Source organism: Tiliqua scincoides, chromosome 2, assembly GCF_035046505.1.
Source record: "Tiliqua scincoides isolate rTilSci1 chromosome 2, rTilSci1.hap2, whole genome shotgun sequence".
Lineage (NCBI taxonomy): Eukaryota > Metazoa > Chordata > Lepidosauria > Squamata > Scincidae > Tiliqua > Tiliqua scincoides.
In genome coordinates this window covers 191668169-191680482 of record NC_089822.1, presented here as the reverse complement: position 1 = coordinate 191680482, position 12314 = coordinate 191668169, and the positions used below count along the sequence as shown (strand labels likewise).

The following is a 12314-nucleotide window of genomic DNA, read 5'->3' as shown; positions in this document are numbered from 1 at the left end:
GTCTAAGTGTCTGTCTGTCTGGTCGACCAGTGGAGCTGCAGTGCAGTTGTTGCAGTGGAGCTGCAGTGGAGTTGCTGCAGTGGAGTTGCTGCATGAGGGTGTGGACCTCAAAGTAAGTACAGGGTACAGAAGTACAGTAATGTACAAGGTACCTACCACAAGGAAGAAAGAGTACAATAGGAGCAGGTGTCCTTGTCCTGGGTACCTCGTCCTTGGTACCTTAAGTAAACCTTGTTGGGTAAATAAGGGCCCTTGGGGACAAGTGTGTATATCCCCGGTGACTGTCTGGGTAAGACAGGTTCCAGTTCTGGGTGGCCAGAACTGCGGTGAAACAGGTAAAAAAAAACCAAAAAAAACCCAAAACATTGTCTGGACCCTTGTGTGTAGTAGACATACCTGTGGAAAAGTTAGTAAGCAATCTTTAATTAGTGCTCACTGTCCTTTTAGAGACAGAGAAAGAATTTAAATTTGTAAATATTAGAGTGACTCAAGCAGTTTTTGTAGTTAAAAATTCGCTTTAGCAGCGTAGCAACTTGGCAGTTCTCCTAAAAAATAGTCAGTGAATCTGCTTCCTGTCTAAGGCTGTGTTGTTTAAGCCAGAGTGATTTAACAGAGCTGTGTGCTTTTATTTTTCTATATGCTTATAAAGAAGTCTATGTCTGCTTAGCAATTTGACCCAGAGACCAAGTCCCAGAAATCTCTCTATCACATAGATTCAAACCTACACTTGATGATGGCACAGAGTCAAGCCTACACTTCTGCGAGTCCCCTCCCTTTATGACACAGCCTCTTAGGCAAAGTCACCCCAAGGCATTGGGAGAAGAAGGCTTTCTGGGTACCCTGTGATGAGCACTAGCTGTTTCGCACTTGCTAAAATGTTGGCCTTTCCTAGTGGCTATTTGCTGGTGTTCTGCATCTTTTCAGATTGTGAGCCCTTTTTGGACAAGGGAGCCATTTATTTACAGTAGAACCTCTTTAAGTTGACCACCCAAGGGACTGGAGGAATTGGTCAACATAGGGAGGTGGTCAACACACGGAAAAATATGTAATACTGTACTTATATTTTTAGAGACTTTATTACAGATATCATACCTAAATATATACAGTGAAGATATAGAAAAAATGCATTCAGAATTATTTACATTACATACATACATGTACTGTATGTGAATTACAGTATTATTCTTTTTTTTAAAAAGAGTCAATCCTGGTTTGCTGCTTCTTTTTTGTGTAAAGATAAGAAGAGAATACACTATCAATGCTGGCTATCCCATTCAACATGCCTGGACATTTATTCACAGCATGTGACTTCAACTGTTTTATCAGAGACCTAACATCCCCTTCCTTTGGAATCTCTGCGTCCATGTCGTCCTCACTTTCTTCTTCCACTTCCCCGGGTGCGTCCTTCACTTCTCTGCTGGGCTGTACTTCAGACAATATTGCTTGGAATATTGTTTCCGGATCAGGTTCATTGCAGGTTGCAACCTCATCATCAATTGCAACAAATTATTCAAAATCTACCCCATCAAATTTTTCCATGGAAGATGCACTGTCTGATAGGGGTGCAACATGTAGATCTGGGATTGTGAGAAATCCTGCTCTCCTGAAACACTTCTGTATTGTTTCCGGCTGAACATTATTCCAAGCAGAACAGATCCAGAAAACATAGCACAAGAACTTGCTTCCCTGGGCAGAGAAGAGATTTGTGTTTTAGCAATGACCCACTTTAGGAGCTGGGCTCGGTAGTGCATTTTGAATGCTCTGATGACACCTTAGTCAAGAGGTTGGACAACTTACGGAGGGTAAATTAATACTCTGTGCAATGGTCGAAGTGGTCAAGATACAACTTATGGAGGTGGTCAATATAGAGAGGTTGGTCTCCCATAGTGTATATGCAGTGTCTGTCCATACTGTGAAAATTAGGTCAACTTAAGGAGGTGGTAAATATAGAGAGGTGGTCAACTTTGGAGGTTCTACTGAATTTGATTTTCTCTGTAAACCACTTTGTGAACTTTTTGTTGAAAAGCAATTTATAAATATTCTTAATAATTATTATTATTTCTAAATTTTAAACGGGGAAACTTTTTTCTCTATATACTTATTATTGACACTTCATGAGAAAATGTGCATTTCCTGTTTTATTTAAATCGATGCCATAAGGAAGGAGTGAGATAAAGGCGGCCAGCTCACCATCAGTGTTCCCTTTAAGCTGCGCGGTGTGAAGCTGCACAGCTCTAATGGAAGCTTCACTGTGTAGCTTCCCTTTTGGTGCTCCAGAGCTCAGTGATAGTAATGGTGTCTTTGCCAAGCACTCCACAGCTGCTCCCTCACAGCCATGGTAGGTCTCCAAGTACTGGGGGGAGTTTAGAGGGGACACTGTTCACCACCTTCTGTATGGTTTTGGGTGTGTGTACGGTGTCAGCAGTTGTGGCAGAATTTGCACCCTTATCAAGTGGTGCTTGGGCTGAGGTAGTTTCAGTGACTACTAAGTTGATCTCCTTGGTAATAAGTTTAACAGTATACAAGGAAACAATTGGAGTCCCAAATTTACTAAAATCAAACCGATACACAGAGAGATCTGTACTGGTAGGGAGTGTGAGAGTGGAATTGGGACAGGTGATATCCTCAGCCTGTATCAACACAAGATTATGGAAGCTTTTCAGTCACATAGAATTCATTGTCTAACAATTTATACATTTCTGCCTGATGAAGAGTTCTCTATAATTCAAAAGTGTATTTACTTCTGCACCAAAAGTGCCATTCTCATAAATTCCACTACTATAACTTTTTGTATATTGTGTAGCATAAATTCAGGGGACATCCACTAAAATTGAGTGTTGGGAGAGTTAGGATAGACAAAAGAAAATATTTCTTTACTCAGCGTGTGGTTGGTCTGTGGAACTCCTTGCCATAGGATGTGGTGATGGCATTTGGCCTAGATGCCTTTCAAAGGGGATTGGACAAATTTCTGGAGGAAAAATCCATTATGGGTTACAAGCCATGATGTGTATGTGCAACCTCCTGATTTTAGAAATGAGCTATGTCAGATGCAAGGGAGGGCACCAGGATGCAGGTCTCTTGTTATCTGGTGTGCTCCCTGGGGCATTTGGTGGGCCACTGTGAGATGCAGGAAGCTGGACTAGATGGGCCTATGGCCTGATCCAGTGGGGCTATTCTTATGTTCCATTGAAGGGGTGCTGAGATCACATACCCATCCTTGCATAGCCTAATCCCAACCTTTTTTAGATTCCAGAATAAATCCCTCTAGTCCAATCCTTTACTGTTGTCCTTCCTTGTCAAGCTGAGGCACTAATGTTGTATTTTCTTTCTCCAATAAAGAATTCACCTTGCTTCCTCCGTGCATCCTAACCGCTCTCTAGAGAGTGCTAAAGTGTGCTTAAGCATATCGCAAAGGTTTATTCAGAATATCTGCTGCATGGGCAGTAATCTGAAATGTTCCATCTTTGCCCTGTCTCTTTAGGCTGGCATGATTCGTACGGACAAGGACGAGTTCTTCATTGAACCTCTGCAAAAGGGGAAGCAGGAGGAGGAAGAAGGTAGGACACACGTGGTATATCGCAGGGCAGCTGCCAAGAAAACACTTTCCAGTGAGCACCCAGATACCCTGCACAGAGGTAAGGCTGAGATGATAATGACAAGTGATGTTGAAAGCCCAGTTGAAAGCATCATGTGCCCAGTAGATGCGGTATAATCTTTCCTCTTCCTTTGCAAGAGAAATTCTTTCATTTTCCTTACCACGCTGTAGCTCTTGGAGTTTGGAAGAGGTGGACAAACTGGGGGGAAAAATTGAACAATGCAACTGAAACTGGAATTGCAACACCCAATATCTTCCTGAACAGACTTGTTAGATCTTTCAGTCTTAAAATAGGTCTCCTAGGCCTATTTTGAAAGGGTTAGACAATGCAGGCCTTTGAGTTGATGCAGTGGTGTCATTAGGGTTCATGTCACCCGGTGTGGGATGCCAGCGCATCACCCCCCATCCAGTGGGTGGGGCAACACCCCAGGTGGTGGGCATGGTGATGTACCATCACTCCGCCCCCACTGGTTTTTTGGCTGTACCTTTCAATAGAACACATTCTGCATAAAATTACAAATTGATTGATCTATAACATGATGGTATTATTCCTCCAAACTGTGATTTTAGTTATTTTGGTCACTTAGTGGTGTCACACACCCCCAGGGTGTCAACTTACTAACACCTTATTGCAGCAGTTCTCAAACTTTTAGCACTGGGACCCACTTTTTAGAATGAGAATCTGTCCAAGACCCACCAGAAGTGATGTCATAGTGGAAGTGACATCATCAGGCAAATTAAAATAAATAAGTATAAATAATTAAAGCAAAACAAATAATTAAATAAGCAGAAGCCAGCCCTGTTCCACCAAGTGAATTTCCTCTGTAGCCTGTCTGAATAACACCCCCCCTCCAAAATCAGTAAGGTTTTCAGTCCTACCCAATGCCCAGTTCAATTTAAGAACTTCTGTTTAAACCAGATTACTGTCAGGATCCAGCTGGCTTTGCAAGTCTCAAAAAAGTTCACCTTATCAGATAAAGCCTCTGTTTTGATCCTTTTTAGTGTGTGTGTGTGGGGGGGGGGGAGGCTGCTTTCTGGAGCATTTGTTGAGCTTCAGTTCCATCAGATCAAGACCATTCTGGTGGCTTCACATTCCCCTTTGCCTGTTCTGGCCGAGACACGTTTGCTTACTCGTGAGTAAATGTGACCGAGAGGCTTAGTTTCACTTTCCATAGGGCTCAGTACATTTGTCTGCTTGGAGGGAGGGACTTCCTTCTCAGGTGTTTTTGGAGGCTGCATTCATTGGATCAGGACCATTCATGTTGTTGGATTCCTCTAAGCCTGCCCTTTCTGATGGACTAAGGCAAGTTCGCCTACTTGCAAGTAAACACGCAATACGGCTCACTTTCACTTTCCATAGGGGTCCATACATTTTTTGTTCTCCAGTATTTTGGCCATAACATTTGATAGAAAGAAGATATTTCACTCTGGTTTTTTGCATTGCATTCTGCTCGAAAGTCCACACCCAACAGTATATAACATGATGGGTTACTCCTAACCACCGCAATTTTAGCGTCACCCCCCACAGTGCATGTCACTCCCCTAGTACACGTCACCAGATGCGGTCTGCACCCCCTGCACCCCCCTAGCGATGCCACTGAGTTGATGTGGTCAAGAGATTGACATGTGGATCAGGACTTTTCTAGTTGAGATCTCATCTCTGCCATGAACTCATCAGATGGCCTTTGGCAAGTTACTCCCTCTCACCTCTCCAGGTGCAATATGGGGAAAATAATTATTATTAATCTTGCAAGACTGATGTAAGGATTACATCCAGGATAATACACGAAGCACTTTATGCTTGGAAAGTACTAAAAAATGCTAGGTATTATTATTTATGAAAGAAAAAAAAACACGGGCAGGTCAACTCTCATCACCTGACATAGCATACTGGAGGAGAGTGTGCCTGTCTCTAGTCGGTGTTCTGTTCCCATATGTACTACTGTACATATGGAAGGCTCAATTTACCTGTCCAGCTCTGTCTTTACAGGTATCCCAGTCACATAAGCCAGGCCATCTGCATGTATGGCTCTATGCATGGGGACTCTGTTCAGGCATTCAGTGCACATGGGTAGGGGAAGGATGTTGAATCAGGCCCACTCCATGAATTTTTTTAACCAGGATACAGCCCTTCTCCTGCTACATTAGTGTACAGGTCACTGTTGGGGGACACAGTTTTAAGAAGCCTGGAGAACAAATTGATTAGGCAGATTGGAATGCATATACAAGGATGGGCGTAAAGTGATAAGGCTATGTAGCACCAACAATGTAGTGCTATGTAGCACTATGTAGAGCACATACAGTCATTTGCAGTGGATACACTCCCACCCACTGATACCCGAAACCACCAATAGTAGTGAATCCCACTTACCATGCCACTGTCAACAAAGTGGACTGAAGAGCTGCAAAGAGCACAGGAGACAATGCAATACAGCAGACGGCACAGGAGACAGCACAGGAGGGGTGCAAATGGGAGCAGATGAGTCCTGAGCATGATGGGATGACAGAGTGTAATGGGGGAATTTGTGGGTAACTGAAACAGTGGATATGGGACCCGTGGATATGGAGGCTACTGTATACAACATCTATCACTGAACAGTTTTCAGTTCTGTTGCATGACAGTTGCGGATTGTACTGAAAACATAGACTGTGTTAGACCAGAGAAGGAAAAGTTGCACTGTCCATTTGTTTTTTTCCAACCAGAATGCTGGAAAAACTGACACAAAGGGAAGGCTGCTGTTCCATATTGTTGTAACCTCACTGGCACAACCCGTTGGGGTAGGGGAGTGAGTGAGCGAAGACTGGGTTAGGTCTTCTCAACAATTCACTTCTATCATTATTACAAGGCAACTGATGCTTTTTTGGTATGTACACACCCAAGGAGAATGTTCAGAGGTGAAATTGTGATTGATTTGTATGCTATGAATGCATTGAAGACAACTGCCATACTTTTCTTTACAATGAAGACACAATTCACCTGTTCAGTGGAGGCGGCACTGAAGTCACTTAGTAGAGGACTTTTTCAAGTCTCTCCACTCCATCATACAGACAATGTCCCTTGTGAGTTGGGACCCCTATGTGAATGCTCACTTGCATGAAGGTTGTTATTTTGTGATTTATTCCCTGCAAAGCTGGGGCCAGGAATTACATTAAGGGGATTTCCACCTCCACTGCTATTAGTGTGAAGTCGCCCATTCTCATCTGTGGTCATCTGCATGGCAGATGGAAGAGGCACGTGCGCCTGCTCCACCATACTATTTTCGTGCCATTTCCTGGTGACTGTGTGCAGGGATGGCAGATGGCAGAACAAAAGTCACCACCTCATGCTGCCCCACCTGCACCAAGAAAAAAAGTAGCCACTTACCTTTCGCCTTCTTGTTTGATCCGCTTGACCAAACAGGACATGCAGCAGGTCTTGGGAATTCCCAGCATGTCCTACCTTTCCTGTTCCATTAAAAGGGACTGCAAAGAAGGAGCCAGGGAAACAGCTGTTTCTCCACCCCACCCCCCACCCCCCGCATCACTCCTTCCTTGCACAGTCCTGAAGAAACTGTCTGTCCTCTTCTATCTAGCGGGGGACAGCAAGTGTTCCTCTTTACCCCAGCATGGCGTCTTTTCCCATGGCTGTTGATAGTGTCTCTTCTCCATCTCCAACCCCTGCTAATTGGGTAAGAGGCACTTTTTCAAGTGGGTGCTCCTTTTTTAGCAGGGGGAGAGTAACTGGCCCACCTCACCCCAGCACTGTCTGTTCTAGTGGCTGTCTGCTGGTATTCATTTGCATCTTTTTAGATTGTGAGCCCTTTTGGGACAGGGAGCCATTTAGTTATTTGATTTTTCTCTGTAAACCGCTTTGTGAACTTTTAGTTGAAAAGCCGTATATAAATACTGTTAATAATAATAAATAATTTTAGACTGTGAGGCTTTTGGGAACAGGGACTCATTTATTGATTTGTTTTGCTTTGTGAACCACTTTGTAAACTATTTTTTGTTGAGGAAAAATTGTATATTTATACAATTATATTACTGTATTTATATGTATAAATAATAATTAATGGGCAGCAGTGACCAGCTGTCCTGTCCCCTCATATCGCTCCTTCCGAGGAAGGAGCGATATGAGGGGGTAGGGAAATAAATACACAACTTCCCACTTGCTTTTAGTAAGCAGGAAATTGATCAAAATAATGAAGAACACCCCATATCTGCTGCTTCCCCCTACCTGCCACTGACACAAGCTGCGTTATTTGCTCCGTGGGTGGGCTGGCCCTGAATATGTGAACCAGGACACTGTTATAAAGAGTTATAACAGGACAGTGTTATAAAGACAGTTATAAAGAGACTGAGAATTTGCTAGTAAGGATTGATCATTCATTTATGTGCACACAGCAGTGTGCTGCGGTACATAGGAATGGGCCAACCAAGTAAACTGGCTCACATCTTATGTCCCTGCTTTTCTTCTTTTCTAGATTGTTGTGTTAATAATGTGTTGATGTAGATTACTTCAGTGTTGGAGAAATATTTAACTCTCACATAATTTCCTCCAAAATAGAATATCTTGAATATAATTCACACCTTATGGCACTAATATTTAAGATCTTAGATGATAAAAATAAATATTCCACAGCAAATAGAACTTACACAAGCAGAAAACTTAGTTCAAATATTGGTGCTGCATACTTACTCCAGAGAAAAACTTTTGACACAGGCTACAATCCTAGCCGTACTTTCCTGGGAGTGGGTCCCATTGAATATAATGGGACTTGCGTCTGAGTGTAGACATGCATAGGATGGAGCTGTCAGTATCTCAGAAACACTTGAATGCAGTGCAGGGCACAGGGTATGGCTTATGCTTCTTTGGCACTGTTTGTAATCTGCACCAGTTTAAAAACCTACAGTGGGCCAAATTTAAGAGGTTGAACCAACCTGTCCCCTTCAGTGTATACAATACTAGGCCAACGGTGTTGCAAAATAAGTTATGTACAAAGCACCTACGTAATCATGAAACTAATTCATTAATTTAAATTATTTGAGTCATCTAAGTTATGTCCTCAGACTTACTCTTTATTTCTGATGTCGCTTTTGTTGCTGATTGTGTTGCCTGCTCTTGTGGGTACAGGCATTTTAATCTTTTCTGAGTGTTCTTAAGTTGATGGGTGGCTGCAGGGGTCTCCAAACTTTTTGGCCCGAGGGCCGCATCAAATACCTGGTGTGGTGTGGAGGGCTGGAAAAAAAATTTAAATATAAAATTTAAATAAATAAATTAGAGATGGAACTTAGATGAGTGAATAAATGAATGGGCTCATTCATTCAACCTCTCTGGCCCCCAGAACACCCTCCAGGCACAGTTCTGGTCATGTTCAGTTGAGTGGGCCAGAGGCTTTCAGGGGACAAGAAGTTGGCTGCAGGCCGGAAAGAGGCTTGCTGCAGGCCGTATCTGGCCCCCGGGCCAGGGTTTGGAGACCCCTGGGTGGCTGTATTGCAAACATGAGGCTATGCAGCATTTTTAATTAAATTCCTTGCCTTGCATCCTAAGATGGTTCCCATTTAAAAAGCAAATAAATTCCCAAATGGGAGTTGTCACCAGTCTAAGTGTGCTTAATCACTCCTATTTCAAAATTAAGTTTTCTAGCTGCCTTTTAGGCACTTAGCCGTGATTGTATTTACATATAACCCCCCTCCCCACAACCTACTATCCGCAAACCATTTTGTCGGTAATAAGAAGCACATTAGAGTAGGTTAAGTATGCAGGTAGGTTATGTGATTTAAATCCATAGACCAGTGATGTACTAGAATAGAAAAATGGGTTTATATTTATGTACTGCTTTTCGACAAAAAAGTTCACAAAGCAGTTTACAGACAAAAATCAAATAATTAAATGGTTCCCTGAAAAGATGCAGAAGAAAGCCAGCAAGCAGCCATTAAAAAAGATCCTGGGCTGGGGGTGAAGAGGGGCAGTTACTCCTCCCCCCCACTAAGAGGAACACCATTTGAGAAAGTGAAGGCCATCTAATCACCCTACCACCACCTCAGCCATCATAGGGTGGAATGTGTGCCTTTTTGGAGCATCTACAATTGGTGCTGGGGGCAGGGGATAGGATTGGGCCAAAAGCCGTAGCACATTAGGGTTTCAAACATTTTTCCTGCTTTTCCAGAGCTCCAGTTGTCCCTCGACACACACATATTCTTGTCTTTGAATAACAAAAAGCATGCCATACTCTCCAGTGATGCCCACCTTTCAGCGATGATCTTGACTGGCCTCCTGATCTCTGTGTTATGGTTTGTTCCATACATTGACTATCAATTAGGAGTTTGATGCTGAAGAAAGGCCCAGATGTTTTTTCCTCCAAACAACCTTCCACAGAAATTTGACATCAAGTACTTACTTGGGAAAGGTTAAAGAACGGTAGCTTAATCCTTATGTGGACAATCCGCTTGTTTGAAATGCTTGTGAGAGTAATTCCTGGATCTATCCCCTCTTATGAAGTCCTTACATTTCACACTGCATAAAACTGTTCCATCTGTTCTACAGAATTTGGACTCCTTCAAAACATTACACATACCAAGAGACAGTGGTGCAGCTAAGGGGGTGCAGGGGGTAGCAGTCGCACTGGGCAATAAGCTTTAGGGGGGCAACAAGCTGAGCTTGACACTAGTGGGCAAAATTGTGAAAAAAATTGATATGCACAAATAATACCATCATGCTATATATCACTGGAAAGGTAATTTAATGCAGAATGCAATGAAACAAACCCAATTGGACTACCTGTATTCTATCAAAAGTTATGGCCAATTAACGAGAAAACAAAAATGCAACTGCTTTATGGAACAAAAAGTGGATTTTTAAAACTCAAAACTGACCCATGAGACGGATTATTCTGAGAGCCAATGAGATGTTGTTATGATACAGCATGGAACCAATAAGGTGTTATTATGAGTCAGCTCTCATTCCCATACACAGCTACTCCTGCTAACTGGTAAAGAGGCAATTTTTCAAGTGGTGCTCCTCTTATATTTAGCAGGGGTGAATAACCATCCCTCTTCACCCCAGCACAGTGTCTGTAACCAATAAGGGACACACTTTTTATTTATTTACTTAATTAAATTTGATTTTGTCATAGAAGGGGGGCTACAAAATCTTCTTTGATCCCAGGTCGCATATAGATGCCTTAGCTATGCCACTGGATGGGGAGAGGTCACAGATCAAGTGGGTGGTGAACTGCTGGGGGGGGGGGAGGCAGGTTTCCCCCCCAATTTGCACTTTTCAAAAAGATTGGGTGTGATGTCACTTCTGGTTGTGACATCACTTCCGGGGCATCATTTTGAGTCTGCACCAGGAGAATCTTTCATGTTGTTATGCAGGATTGAAAGAGACCACTGAAACCAACGTAAGTTTAAGGCTTTTATTATGTGGAATGGAACCTGAACCAAATAAAAACAACCTTGTTCCAAATTTCTCCAATTGAGTGAGGACCTGAGGCAGGCACTAGGCAGGCAGGAGGCAGCAGGACTTGAGGCAAAAGCTGGATGTTTGTTCCCTGGTCTTCAGAGGCTCTCCCAGGGGCTCCTTGCTGCAGCTCTCTCCTCAGCTCTCAGGTTTTAGCTCCGCTCTGCAGCTTGGTCTCTCCCAGCTCACTCCTTCCTGCAGCTCCTTCTCTGGTCAGCTTCCCTGGTGGTCTCCCCGCTCCTTGCTTGAGCAGCCCCTTTTATATGCCTCTGCACACAGCAGCCTCTACCTTCCCTCTCCTGGTACTGCAGCCTCCTCTCCTGCAGCAGTTTTCCCTCGGGTCCTCTCAAGTTCTGCCCATAACCATGTGAATGTCTGAAAGACATCTTGCATTTTTAAGAAACAGAATGTGCTTGAAGAGAACCCATGCTAAAAGAATGGTGCAAGATTGTCTCGGCCTGGAGATAATTTCAGCTTAATCAAAATGCTTTATGAGCTTAAAGAGAAAAGGAAATGCATCTTGGCAGGGCAATCTGTATTTGGCTTAATGATAGTAAGAGGCTAAAGGATGTAAAATGTCCAGGCTGTCTCCCACAATACTGCTTTATTAATGGCCTGGAGAAATTAGAATCTCCTGTTCTAAACTAGCACCATTACCAGTCCAACACTGATACATTAGTATCCAATGTGAGATGATTAAGAAGGATAAAGCCAAAATTTTACTTTTAACACAGGAGCTGTACTGATAATGGGACTGCAATAAAGTGGTCAATGTTATTTCCATCAGGAAAGAAAAGTTAATAAGAACACTATAATAAAATAGCATGCTGTGCAAGGAGCTATGCATGTATGCTAATGTCCAGAGGTGTAACTAGGATAGAGCCTGAGGGGTCTACCCCGGACACTATGTCAAGGGAGAGGCTCAATTATTTTTCTCTGTCTATGACTTCTCCAAAGAAGGAGGAGACGTTGGTATTGGTGGTTGCTTTGCGATATGGCTTCTCCCACGTTCCTTGTCCTGTGTAGGCTCCCTCTTGAAAGGGGTCTTTCAAGACTTCAAGACTCCCCTTTCAAGACTTCAAGGGACTTCAAGAGAGAAGTGGCCGCTGCCAGCACTTCCTCCTTCTCTGGGCGAACCTGGAAGTGATGTCTTGATGTCACTGCCCTGGGTGCTAGGGCTGTTAGTTATGCTTCTGCCTGATGCCACTTTCTGCAACAATGGCAGAGAATGCAGGGCCCAAATGAAGGACTGCGGGGCCTCTGGCTACGAACAAGTAC

The 12314-nt window shown here is 43.3% G+C and overlaps 1 protein-coding gene across 1 annotated transcript in view; it reads left to right on the top strand.

Moving 5' to 3' along the window:
- The window catches only part of ADAMTS2 (ADAM metallopeptidase with thrombospondin type 1 motif 2), a 266588-nt gene that overhangs the window by 118745 nt on the left and 135529 nt on the right, over positions 1-12314 (top strand). Inside the window, exon 3 of the mRNA XM_066612929.1 lies at positions 3482-3635. Within this exon, the coding sequence (XP_066469026.1) occupies positions 3482-3635 (154 nt within the window). The remainder of the gene's footprint in view (positions 1-3481; positions 3636-12314) is intronic.